Genomic DNA, 21,676 nt, shown 5'->3' on the forward strand with positions numbered 1-21,676 from the left:
CTAGATGAGTTACATACAGCAAGCCAGAGAAGAATACATGATTGAGTTTTATAAACATATACACATGCTAAGATCATAAAGCTTGGAATCTGAACATTAGCATTTATGAGCGATATTATAGCTTACTGGCTATTCAGATATAGCATAGGATTAAGCTTATACATGTGTATGCTCTCATGGGCCTAAATAGAACAGTGGTCTTCATTTGCAGAATTCTTAACTCATTCCCTAATTTCTTTGCTATGGCTGAACCCAGATCTTACTTAGGTTTAAAAGATCTCTAGAAAACTGAAATGATAAAGTATTCAATATGATATAAATTATGACACATCTGTAGGAAGTGGTGTTAAAAAACCCAAAATATAAATTGAGGAAAGGGGGAAGTCCAGATTAGAAAAGTAAAAATATCATTTCCCAGACTTTTATTTTCACTTATGAAAATAATTTGCATGCAAACAGAAAATTATCTGTTTGTTTTATAATAAATGATAACTATGTTCACCTAACATACCCTGGTGACTAACTCTTTAAATTCTAATAACTGAAATCAACATCACAGCAAAATGCTGCCCACTAGTATTTCACAGTATTTCACTACATAGAAAATATGCTTAAAAATGTCTTTAGCCTTATTCTTCTAATTCTGTAAGCCTAGAAAATCTTGACATTTGGGGAATAAATGTGGCATTTTCATTTTTCAAAATAAATTATAAATAAAGCTCCTGACAGCTAGCATCATACAAATGGCGATTCTTCTACGTTTCAAGAGCTCAGCTCCTCATAGAAGAATGCCAACAAAAATCTCACACTAAAATGGTACACATGATACATATTTGGGTATATCCAGGAATTTAAGCAACTACATTATGTCGGTTGTTGTAGGACAAAACGTTACTGACTCCAGGAAAACATAGGCACAATTTAGTTTAAACGCCCAAGAGATGAATAACTGAAATAGTATGTTTTAGTAAAAATCAAATGTAGACTCTCAAAATAGGAACATGTTGAATCTATGCTATGGTTAAAATGGCAGCTGAGTTATAACCAGAAATCATTTTGGTACGGTGAAGAAAAACAACAACAACAAAAATATCAGCTTGGTCTGCTCCCTAGCAACAGACATTAGTGCCATTAACAGTTCATTATACTTTCTTAAAGCCTGAACATCATTTCTACTGCAAGTGAAAATTGCTTAAGGGTATTAGTTCAAGAATAACCCCCCAACCCCACCAAAAAGCAAAGTTATGTGTGCACTCCTTCCTCTGCACTTAACAGATTTTTTTCAGATGCGTGAAATGATTGAAAGCATGAGACAAACATGTCAGCTTAAGATATCTCCTGGACTACCAGGTGTACATTAAGAAAATGTTTCATCACACAAGTCTGATTTAAGTGCAACAAAATTGCTGTTACAAAAGCAGAGATCAATTATTATCCCTTCCACTTCAAGAGTGGAAGTATCTGACGAAGTAGCGCAACTGTGATGTCAAATTTGAGGACCACAATTGATCTTGGAACTGAAGCTCACTTATGGAACTCTATGTGCACTCTATTGCTGTAAACAAGACCATAAATGATTTTAAAGATTTTTTTCTCAACTATAAAATATATATATATATATATATATATATATATATATATATATATATATATATATCTGTTTGCAGTGCAATGAGGCTCTTTTCTGGAAGTCGAGAACAGAAGAACCCTTTGGAATGAGAACAGAAGAACCCATTAAAGTTGATTCCAAATATTAGCTAGCCAAATTAGGCCAGCTCAAGTTAGGTGCTTTGTTACCTTTCCAGATTCAAATGAAAAGCAGTAACTCACAGCTGTTAAAGAGGAAGTGGTGGCAGAGATAGCCAAGCAGCAGAGCAAGTCTGCTTACATAAATAAGTTCTACAGAAGCCTAGAGCATAGAATACTTAGGAAAATTTGTCACACCTATGAATTTGAGAGCCAATGTGATTACTGAAAATTCTCAGCTTATAACTTAGGAGTATTCATCCCTACCAAGCTTGTTCTATTTCTCCTTAGTAATGAGTAACAGCATCTACTTTCCTTAGCATTTCCAGTAGTTGTAGTTAATAGAGGTAGCTGAGCTACTGTTCAAAGAAGTATTCTTTGTGGATGAGGATTTTTCAAATGTTTAAGTTACTATTAAGCTACACAAGTTTCTATTAATGCAATAAAATATAACAGGAAAAGAAAAATGGATGCAAGAAACTTTTGCATTTGGCACCTTGTCTAGATTGATACCTCAAGTATTCTCTTTTAATAAAGTTAATGCACACATCAGGACACACCACAAAGATTTGCTACATATTTACAAGGCACCAACCCTTTCTCACCTTAAACGTGAATTAAGCAAATCAATGAAAAGCATATCAAGATACCCCCCACCCACCCCAAAACTGCAGTATAAATATATACTTCAGTTCAGTACAGTTCATGAAAGTTTGGCCTGGGAAGAGTAAAATAATCCAGATCGTTCTTACAATATAGAAACTGTAAACATTTAATAGCTGCCTTTAGGATTGGTGTATTGTGCAAAAGTTATTATTACTGGGTATAGGAATCAAAATGGCAAAAACAAACTATATAAAACTCTGTAAGAAGGTGCTATACTTCTGTGATACAAAAGCAAAGAGGGATATCTTATTGAGATAAAAATGTCATGCTACTCTTAAGAAGCAGAATGCTCCTTTAATGTAGTAAATCTGTAGTGTGTCTGTGGTGTGTGTGTGTGTATGTGTGTGTATGTATGTGTGTGCGCGCTTGTGTGCGCATGTCCACACATGTGTATGTGCACACATGTATATGTGTGGGCAGAATTTGTTTTAATTTAAGGCCTAATGAGTAAGGCTTGTTTGAACAAATGAAGTGTGGAGATTAAAAGTCTTGAAACAAATGTATACTGGCATAATGGAAAAGCACCAATGTGAAAGGAAGCAGAAGTCCCCACACAACTTGCTTTGTAGATTTTCTGGTAAATTCCCTGCAGTAGAAGGCCATTGATTTTATTCTTAAAAATTACTCTAAATTCATTAACTGTTAATAATTCCATCCCATGAGATGGCTAACCCTGGCTTTTTCTGTCATTTTACGGACTCTGCCTGATCTGGATGTACCAAGATTCAGAGGATCCTCAGTGGACACAAAATTGTCATTATCCGAATCATCATTATACAAAACAGTCCTCCTGCCTTGGTTTCTTGTTTTGATTCGAGGAAGTCTACTGAAACGTCCTGAAAACATGGTATCAAATTCATCATCGGCAACACGTGCTCGCTTGGCTCTGGTGGCTCCTCTAGATGCACCTCTTCCGCCTCTCCCTCGCCCTCGCCCTCTCCCCCCACCTCCACCTCTCCCTCGCCCCCCTCGCCCCCTGCCACCTCTGCCTCTGCCTCCTCTACTCCATCTACCCCATCTTCCCCATCTGCCTCTTCCTCCTGTGCCTCTCATCTTCCAGTTTCTCTTTCCATTGGCATGTTGTTTTCTGAGTTTTCTTTTAGGTCTGGTTTGTATGAATTTGCTATAGTCATGATCACCATCTACATAATCTTGGTCTGTTCTGGAAGTAGATTCCGAGTCAGAATCGGAGCCACAGGTGCTTTCTGAACTTAAACTGGAGCCTAACTCTCCACTCTCGGAGGAGGACAAATGCGTTTTCTCTTTTGTTTCTTTCATCTCCTTTTCTTCTCCTGCCATGCTTTCGTCCTCTTCTGATGCACTGAGTAGTTTCCTTTTGGCTCCTGTTCGGGGCTCTCTGCCATCACCGTTTGTAAGAGGCCCATCAGCGGAGTGATCTAAAGTAAAAAAGAATGAGTTTTTGAGAAATCAAGCCTTGATATTGTAAGACAGTCATTCAGACTCAAAATCAAAATAATCTACTAAAAATATCTAGGACCCCAAACTGACTGGACAGAATCAACAGTGTTGGAATAGATACTTAGATCTATTTGCAGGGACAGATAAAGTTTGGATCCTTATTCCACACTTCTTTTGAAGTAAAAAAAAAAATAGGCTGAGGGATTTTGAGTTTATCTGGGCAGAAATTTTAGCATAAACTTAAGAAGAATTATAAGGAAGCATACAAGTCTCATTTATTCAATTAATAAATCCTTAGCAATCAACTGCCATGAAACAGGTATTTGTAAGAGGTTGGAACTTGCTATTATACCACTGGGGGCAGTGTGGATGATAACAAAGTGAATAAAAAATGAATACAATTTTAAGTAGAGAAGAATGCTAAACAATGAAAATAAGAGCACAAAAATATTTGACTGTGTTTTGGGGTGCTATTTAGTAGATGAGATGTTTCTTAGAATGCAATACTTAAAGAATTAATGAAGTGAAATGTGGGGGAAAGTTTGAGCAGAAGAAAAAGAACTAAGAAAATTCAGTCTAGATAGGATGGAGTAGAAAAACAAAATGGTAGGAGATGGTCAGAGAAAGACAACATCTGATTTACACTTAAAAAAATATTACTGATGTTCTATAGAGAACAGACTGTAGACGGTGGTTAAGCAGGCAGAACTGGAGAAAAGACCCCTGAATCAGTAGTCTAGCTATGGCATAATGAGGGGTCAAGAACTAACATCTAATCTGGTACAACATTTCCACCTAGAAGGCCCACCAGAATAATTTTTTTTTCAAAGGTGGAAACAATGGGACCTGCTGAAGGTTTTGATGCCAAATACTAAGAATAAAACAGTGTATCCCCTAGGCTTTTTAGTCTAAGAAATGCATAATGAGCAGAAATACTGGCTAAGTTGGGAAACACTGAAGACTGTACAAGTTTGGGCAGCATGCTGAGAAAAGGCCAAGTTTTCTAGTTTTAGATGCCAGTAGAAATCTAAAAAAGACATGAAAAAACAAACAGGGATTAAGAGGATAGCTCAATGGTAATTAATATGCTTAGCATGCACGAAACCCTGGGTTCAGCTCCTGATATACAGTTGCATATGTACATACATAAGCACAGCCAAAAAGAAATGAGATATCATGTATGGCTACAAGCTGGATCTCATAAGACTATGGAGCTAGGGAGAGAGTTCCAGACATTTTCAGTCTATGAAGAGAAATAAAGGGAAAGAAAATGGATGAGGAAAGCAAAGTACGTTATCTTAACATTTAAAGGTAGAATTCCTAGGCCGAAGCCCTACCTCCCTAAGGAACTTCATTTGGAGACTGGAGTCCTTTACATAGTAAAGAAAGTTAATGAAGGTCTCAATTATTATGGAAAAAACAAAGAGATTAGGAAGTTTCTAAGTTTCTCTCATCTTTCTACTCCCCCCACCACACACACACACACATGGTTGGGAGTGAGGCCAGAGACAAAGGAACACACAAAGGAACAGAAATATAGAGACAGACAAAATGGCCACAAGGGATACAGCTTAAATGTGGTCTTCTACAAGCCTGAGGAAAAGAAAGTTCTTGTCAGATAATAATCTCCATGCATCTTGATTCCTCAGACTTAGAGGCTCCAGAACTGTGGGCAAATGAAAGTCTGTTGTTTAAGCTCCTCACTCTAGTATTTTATGGTTGTCTAAAGTGACTAAGACACTCAGCTAGAGACTAAGTTGGTGTTACAAAAAAAAGGGCTGGAGAGATGGTGAAGAGGACTTGCTGTTCTTGCAGACTTTGGTTTCCATATGCCCACATGGGCAGCTCAAAACTGCCTATATCTCCAGCTCCAAAGGAATCTGATACTGTCTTCTGGACTCTGTGCACTAACGTGTACAAACCCACAACCAGACACAAACATATACACAAAATTACAAATGCAAATTTAAAAATATAGAATTAACAAGGCTTTACAACTATGTGGATACAAGAGGAAAATGGAGAGTTGAAAATTACTGAGTAGACCATGGTGATACGTGATGGAGGTGGGTCTTGTATTTATCTGTTGCTTTCATTGGTTAATTAATAAAGAACCTGCCCAGGCCCATTTGATAGGCCAACCCTTAGGTGGGTGGAGTAAACAGAACAGAATGCTGGAAGAAAGAAGCTGAGTCAGAGAGTCACCATGATTCTCCCACTCCAGACAGACGCAGGTTAAGATCTTTCCTGGTAAGCCAGCTCGTGGTACTACACAAAATATTAAAAATGGGTTAGATCAATATGTAAGAGCTAGCCAATAAGAGGCTGGAACTAATGGGCCAGGCAGTGATTAAAAGAATACAGTTTCCGTGTAATTATTTCGGGGCATAAGCTAGCCATGCGGGCGTCTGGGTGCCGGGGACGCAGCCCTGCCGCTCTTATTACAACAGATACGAGCTTCAAACTTCCCTACTCTGGAGTCTAAATTAGAAAGATAAAGAATTTGAGGTGAGCTTAGACTGTCTAGTGAGAGCACACTTTTAAAAATGAGATTTAAATTGAATGAAAAGGATGACTGTAAGACACAAACGTGATGAAAAGGAATGAAACTATTTTTATGAAGCTCCTAGAAATGAGACTGATAGAATGAACAGATGTTTGGGTTGGTACATCCCCAGAGGCCCTAGCACCGGGAAGATTAGTTTAAACTGGAAAAGGTGGCACATGCCTTTAATTCCAGCACTCAGAAGGCAGAGGCAGGCAAAACTCTGAGTCTGTGGCCAACCTGCTGTATATGGTGAGTTCCAAGCCATCTAAGAACTACATAGAACCACCCTGACCTATAAAAAATATGATGACTGGTTTAGTCAACAGATTTATTAGAGTTCTTTATTTGCAGAAGCCAAAGATCAAGAGAGCTAAAAATAGCAGAAATCTGCCAATAAAGCTCAGCATAAACTGCATAGGAATATCAGCAGAGTCTAGAAAGCAGTAAAAACGAGCTTAGAGAAGAGGCAGGAAACAAGTGTCCAGTGACACCGAGAACAGGAAGTTACATACTGAGAAAAGGAACACTGCTTGGGCAGTCTGCATTACTGGTGATTGGGGGAGAAGAGCTTTTTGGAGAGTGCCTGGCACACAAACTAGGCTATGAAGGATAAAGGGTCCTGTATGAAAGAAGAGGCAGGAAATGTAGGCTACTCTGTCTATAAGCTTTCCCATGAAGAATAAGTATGAACAATGCAACAGAATCAGAGAGAAAAAGATTTCAAAATGGGAACTATAAAAGTAAGTTTCAATTGCTTCTCAGTCTTTTAGCGCAGATCAACAACAATGTGTTTCAATATTTTTCATATAACCAAGAATGTATTTATAGTCTATTTTAGGTCATCTGGTGATTATAAAACAATGCATAAGAAAAATTAATATCCACTAAAATGTATATAAAGTTAAAATGATATTCCAAGTAACCTATTTGTAAAGCCAAATTAAATATTTTTACAAACTTCAAATAGTTTAACACAGAAGTATCTTTGAGCATGTTCAAGGTGTGTACAGGACCCTTTATAAGAGCTTCTGGATAATAGTAAACTTCAAATACTTATAAAACCAATTCGCTTGGCATACAAGATAGATAAACATACTCATGAATTAAGTCAATGATTTTTGTAAGCACTAAATTTTCCTTCAAATATAAAGTTACTGAAACAGCCTGGAAGAAGGAGTGCTTTTGAAATATTTGAGACCTGTTCACTTCTTATTGACATGGTTTAATACATGAAAAATTCTGAATGTTTCCTGACAGTCTGGTTCTTATGCACTTGGGGCAAGAATTCTTCATTTAGTTTTTTTCTCTTATTCATTTCATTTTACATTCTATTCAAAAGTAATTACCAAACATCTGTTCCAAACTGTGCTTATAAAATCCTTTTGACTTAAATTTGGCTATTATAATTCTTACTAGGTACCAAGACATACTAGTTGTACTACCCTAACACATCAGCTTTTTAAATGACTCATCATCCATCATACAAAAATAGAAAACAAGTTGCCTCTCCAATATTCAATTTCCTACCTTGTTTAACTGGTAAAACTCTATTACGAAATGATTTGGCTTTTCCTGGGTCATGGCTATTTCCACTTCGGCTATATCCACTTAAACTTGATGGAGAAAATGGCCCATCTCCTTCATCATCAAGTAGATATAGTGAAACACCTTCAGCAGCATCTGAAACTCATGTTTAAAGAGATTATGATGTTAACATAATTTCGTTTTTCAGGAAATTTTAATACAGGCTGCTTTTAAAACTACCTTCACTACTTCATGATAAAATTAAACATTGCTTTACAACTGGCATCCCACATATATTCCCAGCTTTTTGGAAACTCAGCTAGGAGGACAGTGAGTTTGAAATCTATCTTGGCTGCTTAGTAAGACCCTAGAGCCCACCCCCAAAGTAAGTATGAGTATGTGACAACAGGAAAACAAATGATTTATCATCACTAAAAACTTTCAAATACAAAATGTCAAAAAAAAAAAAAAAACAACCTGAGGAAAAACCTCCATCCCATATTAATCTCCAAGTCTTACACTGACAAATATATTGTACACATTCTTGGAGATATTATAGATAATAAAAATCATACAGCTACAGAACTTTCAAAGGGACATTTAATTAAGATTCATACAGTTAGGTGTTAGAAAGAGAAGGCTCAGCATTTAAAAGTATTGGCTGCTTTTCTATAGGATCCAAGGAAGATTCCCAGCACCCACATGGCAGCTCACAACCATCTGTAATTCCAGTTTCAGGGGATCTGACACCCTCTTCTGGCCTCTGCAAGTACCAGGAATGCACATGGAGTATAAATGCACATGCAGGCAAAAGACTCATAAATACAAAATAAATTTTTTAAAAGTGATTTTGAAAAATCACCTAATCAAAGAAACCAAATCATTTATCTAATATCTTATAAGAGTACCATACAGCTAGCAAGTAAAATAATGATTAAAATGTAACTTTTCTAAATCCAAATCTATTGCTCTGTGTACTATAAACAGTGATACCAATTCTATATCCTTTAATTAGCACCAAAATTATAGAACACAAAACCAAAGATATATTTACCAGGAGAAGAGAAAGGAGAACTAGTCCTGGCATAAGATACTGAGGTATTCTGGTCATTTTTAGGCTGTAACTTCATTTGCTTCTGCTTCCCTTTTGGGCTGTAAATAAATATATAGATAGATATATAATTATGAACATTTTTTTCTGTTAGTAATTCAATATGATGAACAATATGACACAAAATTCTGAAGGTGACCAAAATGGAAACTACCTAGAACTTCAAGCGAAATACCTAAAGTAGGTGAGCTGACAAAGTGAAGCTTCAATCACATAACAAAATTAAAAAATTAAAAATTTAAAGGCACAGTAAAATCAACATAATCAATACTTTGGGTTACAAACTCCACCTTTGCACAAAAACAGGACTTCTTGAGTCCCGTGAGACATCCTAAGTTTACTCACCAACCTTACGGATGAGCTACCACATACAAAGTGCTTTAAGGCCTAAACTGCTACATCAGTGTAATGTACCTAGGAGCTCTGCTGCTGGACAGTGAGCTGCTGCTGCTTCTCAGGCGCTTCCTGTACCGAGGCCTTCTCCTCTTCTGACTTTGGATTGCTGACTTATATTCAGAGATGATATTTTTAATGTGATTTTCAAATAAGGCAGACAATCTCAGCGTCATGCTATAGATCTGGAAAGGTGGAAAGCACAGCCTTGTTTTAGCAATCACAGAAGAAGAGGATGAACATCATTCCCAACGGAAAACACACACTAGCTATTTGAAATTCTGGAGGAATTAAGATGTCATTTTCATTTATTAAAAGTAATAAAAACTTTAAAAGATAGTATTTAGTGCTGTGAATGATGGGAAAATCCTCATATATTATAAGGGAATTTTCACTGAGACAATATCCCAAAAGATAATTTAAAATATGTATCATAAATCATTAAAGATACACCTATCATTTGGTTAATAATTTGACCTCTGGGAATCTGTTGTAAGGAACAATCAGGGGACTATACACACATGATAAAAATGCTAAATGATATTAAAGACTTTAGCTACAGTCACTATTCGTGTAAAGTGGGAAATTATTTTTTAAAATCACTCAATTTTCTAGCCACAGAATACTAGTAAAAAAATGAAATCAACAAAACCCCAATAAACCATTAAATAATCAGATAAAAGAATATCATCAAAAACCTCATTTTAAACAGTCATCATACAGATCAGATCATCTCTTAACCCTCATCAGAGAAACTTGCCCCTTGCAGCAGATGGCACTTAACGTCAAGACGCACAATTGGTCAGTGTGCAGAAAGCAAAAGTGAAAAGTGCTCAGCCCCAATCAAGCTTTCATATTTCACCCCAAGGCTCAGGGATCTTCACAGAAGAGAGGGTAGAAAGGCTGTGAAGAGCCAGAAGTGGTGGATAACTTCAAGGAAGCAGGACAGATACACATACGAACCCAGAGAGAATATGAAAGCATGTACAAGTTCTGCATAAGGTCCAGACAGACAAAATCCCAGCTTAGAGGGCAGGACAGTTGATCCTATAATTAGCTGAGAGGCTATAGCATGTAATGGTGACCCATTTTAATGAGGTGACACCCCATGATTGGCTAGCCAGAATAAGAGATGCCAAGACTATCTGGGCAACAAAATTGGTTTGATGAGAAATGAATTAAAAGAAAAAAGTAAGTTCAAAGTTGGGTGGGAAGGGATGGGACGTTTGACAGGGTAATAAGTGATTATGTTCAAAATATACTGCATGAAATGCTCAAATAATTAATAAAATTATTTTTAAAGTCATAATACACATATAACAATGACTTTAAATATGAAATCTAATATTTTATAAGCATCTGAATGTTAAGTATTAGTATAGATAGGACTAGAAGTAAGCACATTAAATATTAACTATAAATAAATATGTGATAGTTTGATTTTTAAAATATTTTTCCATATTTTTCAAACTTTCTATTACTCTAAGTTATGATGAAAGGGGAAAAGGAAATGGAAGAAAATACACCTAGAGAGCCGGGCGGTGGTGGCGCACGCCTTTAATCCCAGCACTTGGGAGGCAGAGGCAGGCGGATCTCTGTGAGTTCGAGACCAGCCTGGTCTACAAGAGCTAGTTCCAGGACAGGCTCCAAAACCACAGAGAAACCCTGTCTCGAAAAACCAAAAACACCTAGAGAAATTTTAATGTATATTAAAAAGTTGAAGCATTTAGACATATGCTTACCATGTAACTAATTTGACAGTTAGACACTAGTGGCTCCAAAAGATAAATATTACTGTTTCTATTTCTTGTTCTCAGGATATTTTCAGTTTTGATAATATATAAGGAAATATTTAACATGAATATGAATAAAGTTGTAACTTCCCAATAGGGATCACTCTGTGATAGCAATGGGAATATCTATATTAAGACCTAATTAAAACATTTCATATAAACTAATATTGTCAACTACCTTTATATTTATCAGTTCATTAATGGAGATTTGAGTATTTAAATTATTAACTTTCCTTTCTTTTTCTTTTCTCTGGCAGATGTAATTATCATTAAAGAATAAAGAAAAGTAAGATAAGAGGGAAAAAAAGCTACTTAATTTCAGAATTATTCTAAAAGTATATTTACATATGCCTTGAAAATATCCAGAATGCAGAAAAGATACTGAGAATGAAACTTCAGTAACTGTGTCAAAATAGTAGAATATACTTGTTTACAGATCTTGAAAACTGTGGAAGGAAAACTGCCTGAAATACATAACTGCCCATTTAATATTAGTTTCATACCCTTGACTTTTTATTAGAAGTATAAGCTTTGGAGTTGCTGAATATTTGGCGAACATCTTTATAAAATTCCAGAGGACTATCATAATTTCCTGATTCCAAAGTTTCTTTCACAGTGCTGAAGTCCATAGGTGTGTCTATACCATCTTGATAATCCTACAAATGATAATGTGTTACATTTAAATACTCAAATTGCAAAACAATCCTAAATAAAATAGCACTGAGAATTACATTACCCACTGAAGCAAGTTATCTTGACACAAACACCATCTTTATGTCTACCAACTACTTATTCCCGCTCCCAAACCAAATCCTTTTTAGGTTTCTGAAAATAACATGAGTTTAAAGGGTTAGAAGAGAAAAGTCAAAGTCGCTGGCTTGAGCTGCTGACACGGTGCCAAAGTTATCTAATGACAGATGATGGGATTTTCGGGTAGAATTGCAGAGTTCCACTCCACAAACTACCTACATATTTCCAAGATTATGAGTTATGACATTTCACATAAGATGTCACTAGTTGAGGTCAAAGTTTGTGCCGGCTACCCCTCTTCTCTGTCTCTATATGCAGTGGAGGCTGGCTTTAAACTCATGATTCTCCCATCTCAGCCCCTCAAGGATTAGGGTTCTAATTCTGCACCATCACATTTGGCTGCCTTTTGGATCTTTAACCAATGTGATTTGTTATTTCATCTAAAGTTTTCAGTCTCACCGATTCAGAACTTAGTTTGATTGCAATTAAAAGAAAGAAAAATCCATTCTAACAAATCTTTCAAGTCCATTAAGTTTTTCCAAGGGCTGTCATATAAAGTAATATCTGAAACAGACTTATATTTCCCACTACCCTGAATACCATTCAGTAAAACACGTATGTATTCAGTCACTCATGTTATTCACAATGTTACGAAGTAAAACCACCATATTTTCATCTACCAAGAAAGTGAAAAGAGCAAAAAGTGGCAGAGAAAGGGTATTAAAATAGATTTCCTTAAGTTATAAAAACACCAAAAGTATATTCCAACAGCTTATGCCTTCTAAAGCAGTGATATTTTCATAAGGAATAATGTTGGAACGTGTATAGTAAGACAAGAACTCATATTCCTCAGCTGACTATTTAGGGAAATCCGTGCAGGAAATATCACTGTGACACAGACATAATACAGTCCACTGAATGTTCTCTGCTTTGCTGCATGGCTTTCTTTCCATATCTCCAAATAAACAACTATATGATGTCATGAAGAACAACTCTGAACACATGCTGATTCCAAAACCAAAATTAAAAAATTAAAATGACCAAAAATTTAAACAAAGGTATAAAAAGAAAGTAAGTTGAATTGAAAGGCAAATTGAGCAAAGTGCACAAAATTTGTGTTCGGCCGTGAAAAGTTTCAAAGGGAACACCACAAAACCAGCCTAAGCCTACCTCAGACTGAGATGGATCTTGACTATCTGGAAGAGCTGATGCTGAGGGTTCTTCTTCTTGCTGTTGTTGAGCCTGTCAGGATAAAGAACACAGATCAAATCCACATCACCACTCCAGAGGATCAAGACTTGCAATGAAGTTGTGATTCAAGGCTCAAAAATCCACAAACAAAAATAATGTTTTACTTGAAAGATTTCTGTGTTTACCATATTCTGCTTTGAAAAATATAAGCCTAATGTGTCCTCCACAAACTTCCTACAAACAAATCAAACTTAGTTGATTGAGATATTGTTACTTCTTTTTCATTCCAAAACATACACAGGATGTTCCCAAGTGTCTACAGTATATGGAGTTGTCACATATTTATAAAAGAAATCCTAGTCACAGGGCAAAGTAGTGCGTGCCTTTAATCCTAGCAGTGCGGCACAGTGTCAGCTTAGGACACAGTAGTCCCATACCAGTCTGGAGAATACAGTTAGACCCTGTCTTGAAAGTAAAAATAATCCTATATTCTAAATTGTCATAATGTTATATTGTTGAAAAGTAACGTTGGTATGTGGATAATTCTAAGTAGCCATATTGATAACAAATTTACTATAAATTAAACAGGTCTGACATATTATTATTAAGTCTACAGTGTGTAAAGTGTCATTAGAAGTTAGTTGACTATAATAAACAAATAAATTAAAGCATGAACTAAAAGAAAAGGGCTTTTCATTTGTTTTCTTGTAGACGGCATCTCACTATGCAGTCCCGGCTCGCCTGGATCTCTGTGAAGACCAGGCTACCCTCAAACACCCCATTATCTAGCTGCCTCTGCCTGTGAGGAAAGGCATGTGCCGCCACATCCAGGTGATTCCAGTCTCTTCTAGCAACTGTATCATTTCCATCCTAAGTCCATGGCAACTGTTTTAAAGAGTTATAACTAAAAGGAAAATTGTTCAGACATAGATACTAGCTTGGATAATTAACAGATATCATCCTGTCGGTAATTATTTCAACAATGGGATGCTTACTGGGTGAGAAGGAGGATCTGCAGGCTGTCGAAATGGCTCTGAGTCTTCACGTTCATAAATGAGGCTCAGTAGTTCTTTGCATTGTTTTTTCCAGGCATCAGGATTACATTTCAAAGACTGTCTTCTGCCTCGGCATTTGACCTACAAATCGAACAGAATTAATCTTTCCAGAACTATTCCTTGATTTTCTCAGAAAAGCCTGGTATTACCCAAGTCCAACTCTAAGAAGTAGCTGTCCATCACTCCGATGGCAGACACCTGTATAAGACGCACCAGCTACTGTTTATATGTCTTACTTTAAAGCGCCATTCTGTCTGGCAAAAAAAAAAAAAAAAAAAAAAAAAGCCAACAATTCTAGTATTTTGCATTTCCTTTTAAGAAAATCTAAACTGCAAATAAAGTACAGACAAGTAAATGTCTCCCCACTCCCCTTGACCTGTGTCGACCTGTGGCCAGTACTTGGGAGCCTGAACTGTCTCTTGAATTGTAAAGACTGTTTATTTAAACAGTATAAACAACATTACTGTGCAGATGGCCTGCTTTTCTTGAAGGAATCTGGGATGAAGATATGCCTTAGTCAGAAGGTGCCTACATACACAGTCACTAGTAAAATTCTTTGTAACTGAGTTACTAATCGCATACATACTTCTGTTTTTATTGCTGTGAGAAGAGTATGCTGTATAGTCCCTCATAGGAGAAAGAAAACCTATGGGAACCGATATGGTTCTACCCGCCCTTGCTGTCTTTTTCTTGCATTTGGTCTGTATATTGCAGCCCGCTGCTGTAATAAACCTAAATTATGTGTAAGCTATGTATTTGCTTCCAAGAGTCTCAACTACTCTCAAAAAATTGGGATAAGAATTGGGATCTCTTGACTCAGGAAACCTGGAAATGTTTGATCTCAGAAAGTTACTCATTTCCTCACCCTTCTTCCAGATGAAGTTCCAGGACCATCTGAATCTAAATCGACCATTTCTGTATCCTAAATTAAAAGAGGAAAGTGAGATGCGCTAAGTCACATTAGAAAGGGTACAGATTAAATGCATATTCACAAGTAAATAGCAAAGATAACGACAGTTAACTTTCCTTCATTGAGGTGGGCAGCAGAGCAAATGTAGGAGGGAGAGTCACTTCAAACTGTGATAATACACTGTGTGTAGGTTAAAAAATATACCGGGAGGAAAATAAAAAGGCTTTCTCTCTAAGTTAGAATAAGAAATAAGGGAAAAGGTGAACTTTGTAGTCAAATAAGTATGAGTATAAAAAAAATCTTATTCTATATGACTGAGTCATCTGAATATAGCATAATCATGACTTATTCCCAATTAAACATTGCTAGTTCAATAATTAGTACATTTTCCCAAGGGAAATATAAATTTGTCCTAATTCAGTTAAGTATGTCTCAGAGTGATAAGTTTATCAATACAAAGTCCAGACCTAGGCACCACTGGTGAAGGGTACAACAACTCCATAATACATAGGAGAAATGAGATCAGGCCTTATTGATATTCCTTCACAATAAAATTAAGTTGTTAAAACTTTACATTTCATTTCTGTTCTAAGCAAAACAGTGTGAGCTTGTGGAGAAAGTCTTATTACATCAAAATCCTAAATTGAAATATATTAATGTTAAGGGTTAGGAAAAATATAAGAAAAAATGAATAATTTTGCTTGAATTTTTTAATTGGTTAGTATCTAACTGCTGTATCACACTTTCCATATTACTTGACTAAACAGCATTTAGGTATATTAAAATATTTTATTTGATAGTCACATAAACTTACACCAGGAAAGTGTCACTTGAAATTACCATCTGAAAGATTAAAGATGCAAACAAAATGTTGTGGGATAATCTTTTTTTGTATACTGTAATGATGTGCCTAAGGCTCCTTCTGATTGGTTTAATAAAGAGCTGAATGGCCAATAGCTAGGCGGGAGAGAATAGGCGGGACTTCTGGGCAGAGAGAGGAACTCAGGGTTAGAAACAGGTTAAGTTATAAGAGCTAGTTAGGAACTAGTCTAAAATTAGCGTCAACTAAACAGTTTTTTTCCTTTTTGATTTTTCAAGACAGGGTTTCTCTGTGTAGCCCTGGCTGTAAATCACTCTGTAAATCCGGCTGGCCTTGGACCTCAGAGATCCAATTGCCTCTGCCTCCTAAGTGCTGGGATCATAGGTGTGTACTACCACTGCCTAGTTCGAACTAAACATTCCTTTAAAATACTGACTGCAAAGAAAAAGACAAAAAACACACAAGAAACTAACAAAATAAAATAAAATGATGAGTGTTTTGTCTTATTTTTCTCAGGGCTAGAATTCAGTTGTTCATTATATGAATACATCAGGCTTCAAGGGATGACCAGTTGCCTGTCTCTGACAACACCTTCTGTATAGCACATCATTCCATTTTTCAAACACACCATTGGTATACAGGTCAACAGAGCCGGGCAGTGATGGCACACGCCTTTAATACCAGTACTCGGGAGGCAGAGGCAGGTGGATCTCTGTGAGTTCGAGACTAGCCTGGTCTACAAGAGCTAATTCCAGGATAGCTCCAAAGCTACAGAGAAACCCTGCTGTCCCCCCTCAAAAGAAGTTAATAGAAAAGATTCAGATCTTCAGCTACCTTCCTAAAATGTTTGCCATTCATAATCAATTATAGTATACATTAACACTTACTGCGCTCCAAAGCAGAAAAGAAATACGGTCATAATCATCAAGCTGCGATCCTTACCTCCTCTGCATCACTGCTGTTTAGTTCTTCTGCTTTAACTTTATTGTAAGTATCCAAAATATCAGTACAGCTTTGATCCCTAAGAAACAAGATAAGTAAGGCAAAATACATTCCAATACTTAAAAACAGCAGAATTTAGTCTCTGTAGGAGATAACACTACTTCTTACCCAATAAATCGAAGTAAGACATCAGTCACAATCTTCGCCGCTTTAACTATAGGACTATCTGGCTCATTGAAAGTCCTAGCATTATGCTCAATATAGCGTACCTCCCACATTAATGCTGATATTCTCCTACGAAATTAAAAAATTCTTGTTATTTTTGGCCTTATATATTTGAATTATATGCCTAGAATATGCATTGTTAGACTATTAGGCACTTTATCATGGTATTATCATGGTATGTCAAAGGTATTTCGATACATGTATGTGACTCATATATAGTGTGTGACTTACGGATGATTAGTATGTTAGGACGGACCAGTGTATAACCTAACATCCTGAGCCTGACACTCAGGATCCCACAGTAGAAGGAGAAAACCAACTCCTGAAAATTGTCCTTTGACCTCTGTATATGTGCAGTGCTACAGGCATGACCCCACCCACCCACCCACCCACCCACTCATAAAAATAAAAACTAACCAAAAAGTACATTTGATAAATCAAACATTGTGTTTAGTTTAATGAAAAAAAAAAAAGGAACGAGGAAAGGAAAGGAAAGGAAAGGAAAGGAAAGGAAAGGAAAGGAAAGGAAAGGAAAGGAAAGGAAAGGAAAGGAAAGGAAAGGAAAGGAGGGAGGAAAGGAGGGAGGGAAGGAGGGAAGGAGGGAGGGAGGGAGGGAGAGAAGGAAGGAAGGAAGGAAGGAAGGAAGGAAGGAAGGAAGGAAGGAAGGAAGGAAGGAAGGAAGGAAGGAGAAACTATAGTATGGAAAACAACACATTTTCATTTAGTTATGTTTGACATATAAGATCAAATGAAATAATAGGTATTTTATAAAATATACCCATTTCTCAAGTACCAGAGGCAGACTAACTAGCTCTCAGAATACTGCAATTAGTGTAAAGTGGGCATGGCTGAACAAAGCACCAAGAACTGACCTCCAAAACCCTTTTATAATAATTTCTCTCATAAGATAAACAACAAATAACTTGGTCTATTTATATATCTAGCAATTAAATTTAACCATTGTTTAATTCCCCAAGGAGAATTTTAAATATACTGCATTATCTCTGTAGCATCTTGATCATGATACATTGGATTACTACTTAATCTGCCTTTAGTGAACAAAATTTATGGTAGTTTGTGTTACACACAACTGTGCTACTTATATTTTCCACTCTGCCTTTTTTCCAATATCATATTTATCTGAAAGAGTAATAAAATGTAAGGAAATTTGGAGCATGTTTTTGGATAACTATATCAGACATCAAAAAACGGATTTTAAGAAAGCACAGGAAACATAAAACTATAACTTCTGTAATAAATTATAAAACAAAACAAACCTGTAAAAGCGATTTTCAAGTCTTTGTCTGATGGTATTGAGGTCGGTTGGATAAGCAACTACAGTACAATACAAGGGGTAGGCACTGAGATCCACTGGAACAGCAAAGGGGCTGGCAAAATCTACAAAAACCACCAAAAATGAAACAAAACAGCTATTAAAGAGACTAACATTTATTGTTAGTGAATATTCACATATAAATAAGGAGGCACAATATACCTAATTTTTAAGACAATAATGTTTCAGTTATATAAATTAATGTCATCTTTTATTTGGACATAGTATCTTTGACATTTTGGTGCAAATTAGATAAAATGAAACAAAATTAAATGAGAAATGTGCCAAATTTCAGGTTCTTATGTCTTTCCTGAAAAAAGTTTCTCCTCACCCACTGTCTTTACCAAGGAACCCCTCCAAAATCAGGCTGAGGAAATAGCTAGAGAGCCATAATGACTCAAGAAAGAGACTTATGCTTGCCTTCACTATTACCCCCCAGAGCAATGGAAAAGTTAATTAGTAATTACTTTAGGCAAACATATAAAATGTTAACATTAAACTAAAATCATTCTGCCTGTTGAAACATGTCAAGTATGCTTTGATAAACTGTATTTCTTTGTTCTGAACTTTCTGAACAAATTCTGCTGGCTTTGCAAGTTCCTTATTCTTTTCCTAGTATTTTTATACATTCACCATACCCAGGGAAAGAAGGTGGTTGATGCCCTGAATGACTCGTTCACATTCCTCATCTCTGGAATGAGCCCCCCACTCTCCTTCCTGGGGTTTGTACAGCAAAGCAGTCAGTTCTTCCTGGGACACAGGAACACCAGCACCAACTTCATCTGGAAAAGCAGCTAGACACAAAATTTAAAAAAAAAATCAAAAACAATTATTTTCCAACATCAGACTGCTATCCTTTTGCTTTTTACAAGAATTAGAATTAATTTTGAAAGGTGTATTTACTTCCTTCTGGAATTGGCTCCATATCCCAGGGGCTCATCTTTTCTCTTTCATTATTGTCCCAGCTATCAAGAAAAGAAGAAGATGCAAATCAGATTCCCAAGCATTTCTTTTCGTGTGGTAACATAATTTGCATGATTTCAGGGTGAAATTTAGAAAAAAAGCAGTGTAGTATTCATGAAGTATAACTCTGCTCATGTAAAGATAGTAATAAACCACTGATGGAGAAAACGTGCTGCACCAATATAAAGTTAAGGCAGAAGGGCACTCTTTAATAGTTTTATTTCTTTGCTGGTGGTGCAATCAAGAATCTATCTAAAATTAATCCATAGGAAAGAATACAATGATCTATTTGGGAAACAAATTTTAGGTGAAAAAATGTTGATATAATAGAGCACTTAGGATTTTTCAGAGTCACAAACGAGCTGTACTTACTGAACACTGTAACACTGGAAAGAGCTATCAGGATATTCTGGCTGAAAAGGCTGCTGGCTTTCCACAGTTCCAAACCACCAGGCATCATCTATTATACTGCGGAATCTATCACCTATAATGAATTTCAGACATTTAAATCAGAATGAGCTCTGTTCCCACTCAAATCCTCACATTGTTTTGAATACAGAAGTAGCTTGTATTTATCATTATCATACACAACTATGGCAAATTTAATAAATCTGGCATAGTAAGAGATTATAAGTTGTATACTATAATAAAACAATAATTAAAATGTAATATTACAAAAGTTCACGATATGGCTTCTTTTACAGTATTCTATCGTATTATATTCACCCTTTCTTTGTGTGACTATGTGAGCTGGTGCAGTGAGATAAAGTGAAGTGAACAGTGTAGGCATTGGCACATATTAGGCTACTACATAGTAGGTCCTTGAATTTAAGCACTCTAATACCCAGAGCATTTGGAAGACACAGCTGAGAATTAAAGGGAGGGTCAGCATGTTTGCTGGAAAAACTGACATCCCAGGTAAGAAGGAATGTAATTGTGTGAGGATCCATTAAAGTATTCACAACGAGGAACTTGAAAATTATGAGTTACTCTATTTGATATTTTCCATTTTACATGTTCAAACTCCAACTGGACATAGGCAAGTAAGGCCATATAACATGAAATGAGATACAAGGGTGAACCGCTTGTAAATAGTACACAATGTGCATAAAGTTACTTAACATTATGTTTCATTTTTTTGTATGCCTTATAAATTTGACTTCTTTGTTCAGTTAAACTTTGAGCTAATTTCTTGTGGTTAAATCAGGGTTAACGTTGTACTTCAAGGTTAGGAATTAGAAGAGACAATTTCTCCTTACCAATTTGCCAGTTCCTTTCTTTGGCTTCATTATAAAACTGATGTAACACAAGGAAATCAATGACATCTGGCATGTCATGATACCTACACAGAAAACAAAGCACAGTGCCATCTAATACTGTAATATAATCGTAGTTATCACTTGCTCCACTTCCAAGGATACAATTTGACATAGAGGTCATTAAGCAAAATTTTGTAAACTCCACGGTCTCTAGAAATGCTTTTATTTAAATAATATGAAGATCAATAAAAACTTTAAAAGTTTAATATCAAGATCGTCATCAAAATTTAAAAAAAAAAATGGATCACTAGGTGTGGTGGCCACACCCCATTGACCTTGGCACTTGGGAAGCAGAGGCAAGTAGATCTCTTTCAAGGCTAGCCAGGGTTACAAAGTGAGATCCTGCCACAAAAATATGGATTGATATTTTATGCATTCCCATCAATTTTAAATTTAAATCTCACAAATAGTCATTTACTTAAAGCACCATGTTTCAAGCATACTGTATAAACAGCAGTCTTTGATTCCTTACAGCTCTCAGGAAAGAAGCAGCATTTAAGCAAGTCCATTTTCTAAAAGCAGATTAAGTAACTGGCTTTGTGCGTGGATCAGTTTACCCCTTCCTGACACACATTATACAGAGCAACAGAGCAAACACTAAACAGACTCTTACAATTCTAAGGCAGGGAGAAGTGCTGCAGTATTTCCTCTCCCATTGTTCTTGAGCTCTGAATTGAATATTAAATATATTAGTAACAATGGGCATTAAAATTCATATGAACAAACAAAAAATCAGAAGTAAGTTACTTACTTAATAGAAAAAGACTCTCCAGTCATTTTGCCTGAAATGGGATCCAAAAATGCAAGTTTCAAGCAGCACAGAGTAGGTGGTCCAACCTCATATTTGATTCCTACAATCTTAACAAATTCTTGCTCCTATTCATGGAAACACCAAAACATTATTTTCTATACATGACTACCTTTTATTAATGTATTTCATTATTATCTGAATAACTTAAGAATTATCT

The 21,676-nt window shown here is 36.1% G+C and overlaps 1 protein-coding gene across 1 annotated transcript in view; it reads right to left on the minus strand.

Annotated features, from left to right (window-relative positions):
- Positions 1-1,667: 1,667 nt before the first annotated feature.
- The window catches only part of Brwd3 (bromodomain and WD repeat domain containing 3), a 103,315-nt gene continuing 83,306 nt past the window's right edge, over positions 1,668-21,676 (minus strand). The window contains exons 26-41 of the mRNA XM_057760142.1: positions 21,460-21,584; positions 20,649-20,731; positions 19,762-19,873; positions 19,330-19,391; positions 19,065-19,220; positions 18,371-18,491; positions 17,037-17,162; positions 16,869-16,947; positions 15,062-15,118; positions 14,137-14,277; positions 13,121-13,192; positions 11,704-11,856; positions 9,429-9,592; positions 8,958-9,055; positions 7,907-8,065; positions 1,668-3,809 (exon numbers count right to left, since the gene is read on the minus strand). Coding sequence (XP_057616125.1) covers positions 3,055-3,809; positions 7,907-8,065; positions 8,958-9,055; positions 9,429-9,592; positions 11,704-11,856; positions 13,121-13,192; positions 14,137-14,277; positions 15,062-15,118; positions 16,869-16,947; positions 17,037-17,162; positions 18,371-18,491; positions 19,065-19,220; positions 19,330-19,391; positions 19,762-19,873; positions 20,649-20,731; positions 21,460-21,584 — 2,463 coding nt within the window. The 3' untranslated portion in view covers positions 1,668-3,054. The remainder of the gene's footprint in view (positions 3,810-7,906; positions 8,066-8,957; positions 9,056-9,428; positions 9,593-11,703; positions 11,857-13,120; positions 13,193-14,136; positions 14,278-15,061; positions 15,119-16,868; positions 16,948-17,036; positions 17,163-18,370; positions 18,492-19,064; positions 19,221-19,329; positions 19,392-19,761; positions 19,874-20,648; positions 20,732-21,459; positions 21,585-21,676) is intronic.

The sequence above is a fragment of the Chionomys nivalis genome, chromosome X (genome assembly GCF_950005125.1).
Source record: "Chionomys nivalis chromosome X, mChiNiv1.1, whole genome shotgun sequence".
NCBI classification, from domain to species: domain Eukaryota; kingdom Metazoa; phylum Chordata; class Mammalia; order Rodentia; family Cricetidae; genus Chionomys; species Chionomys nivalis.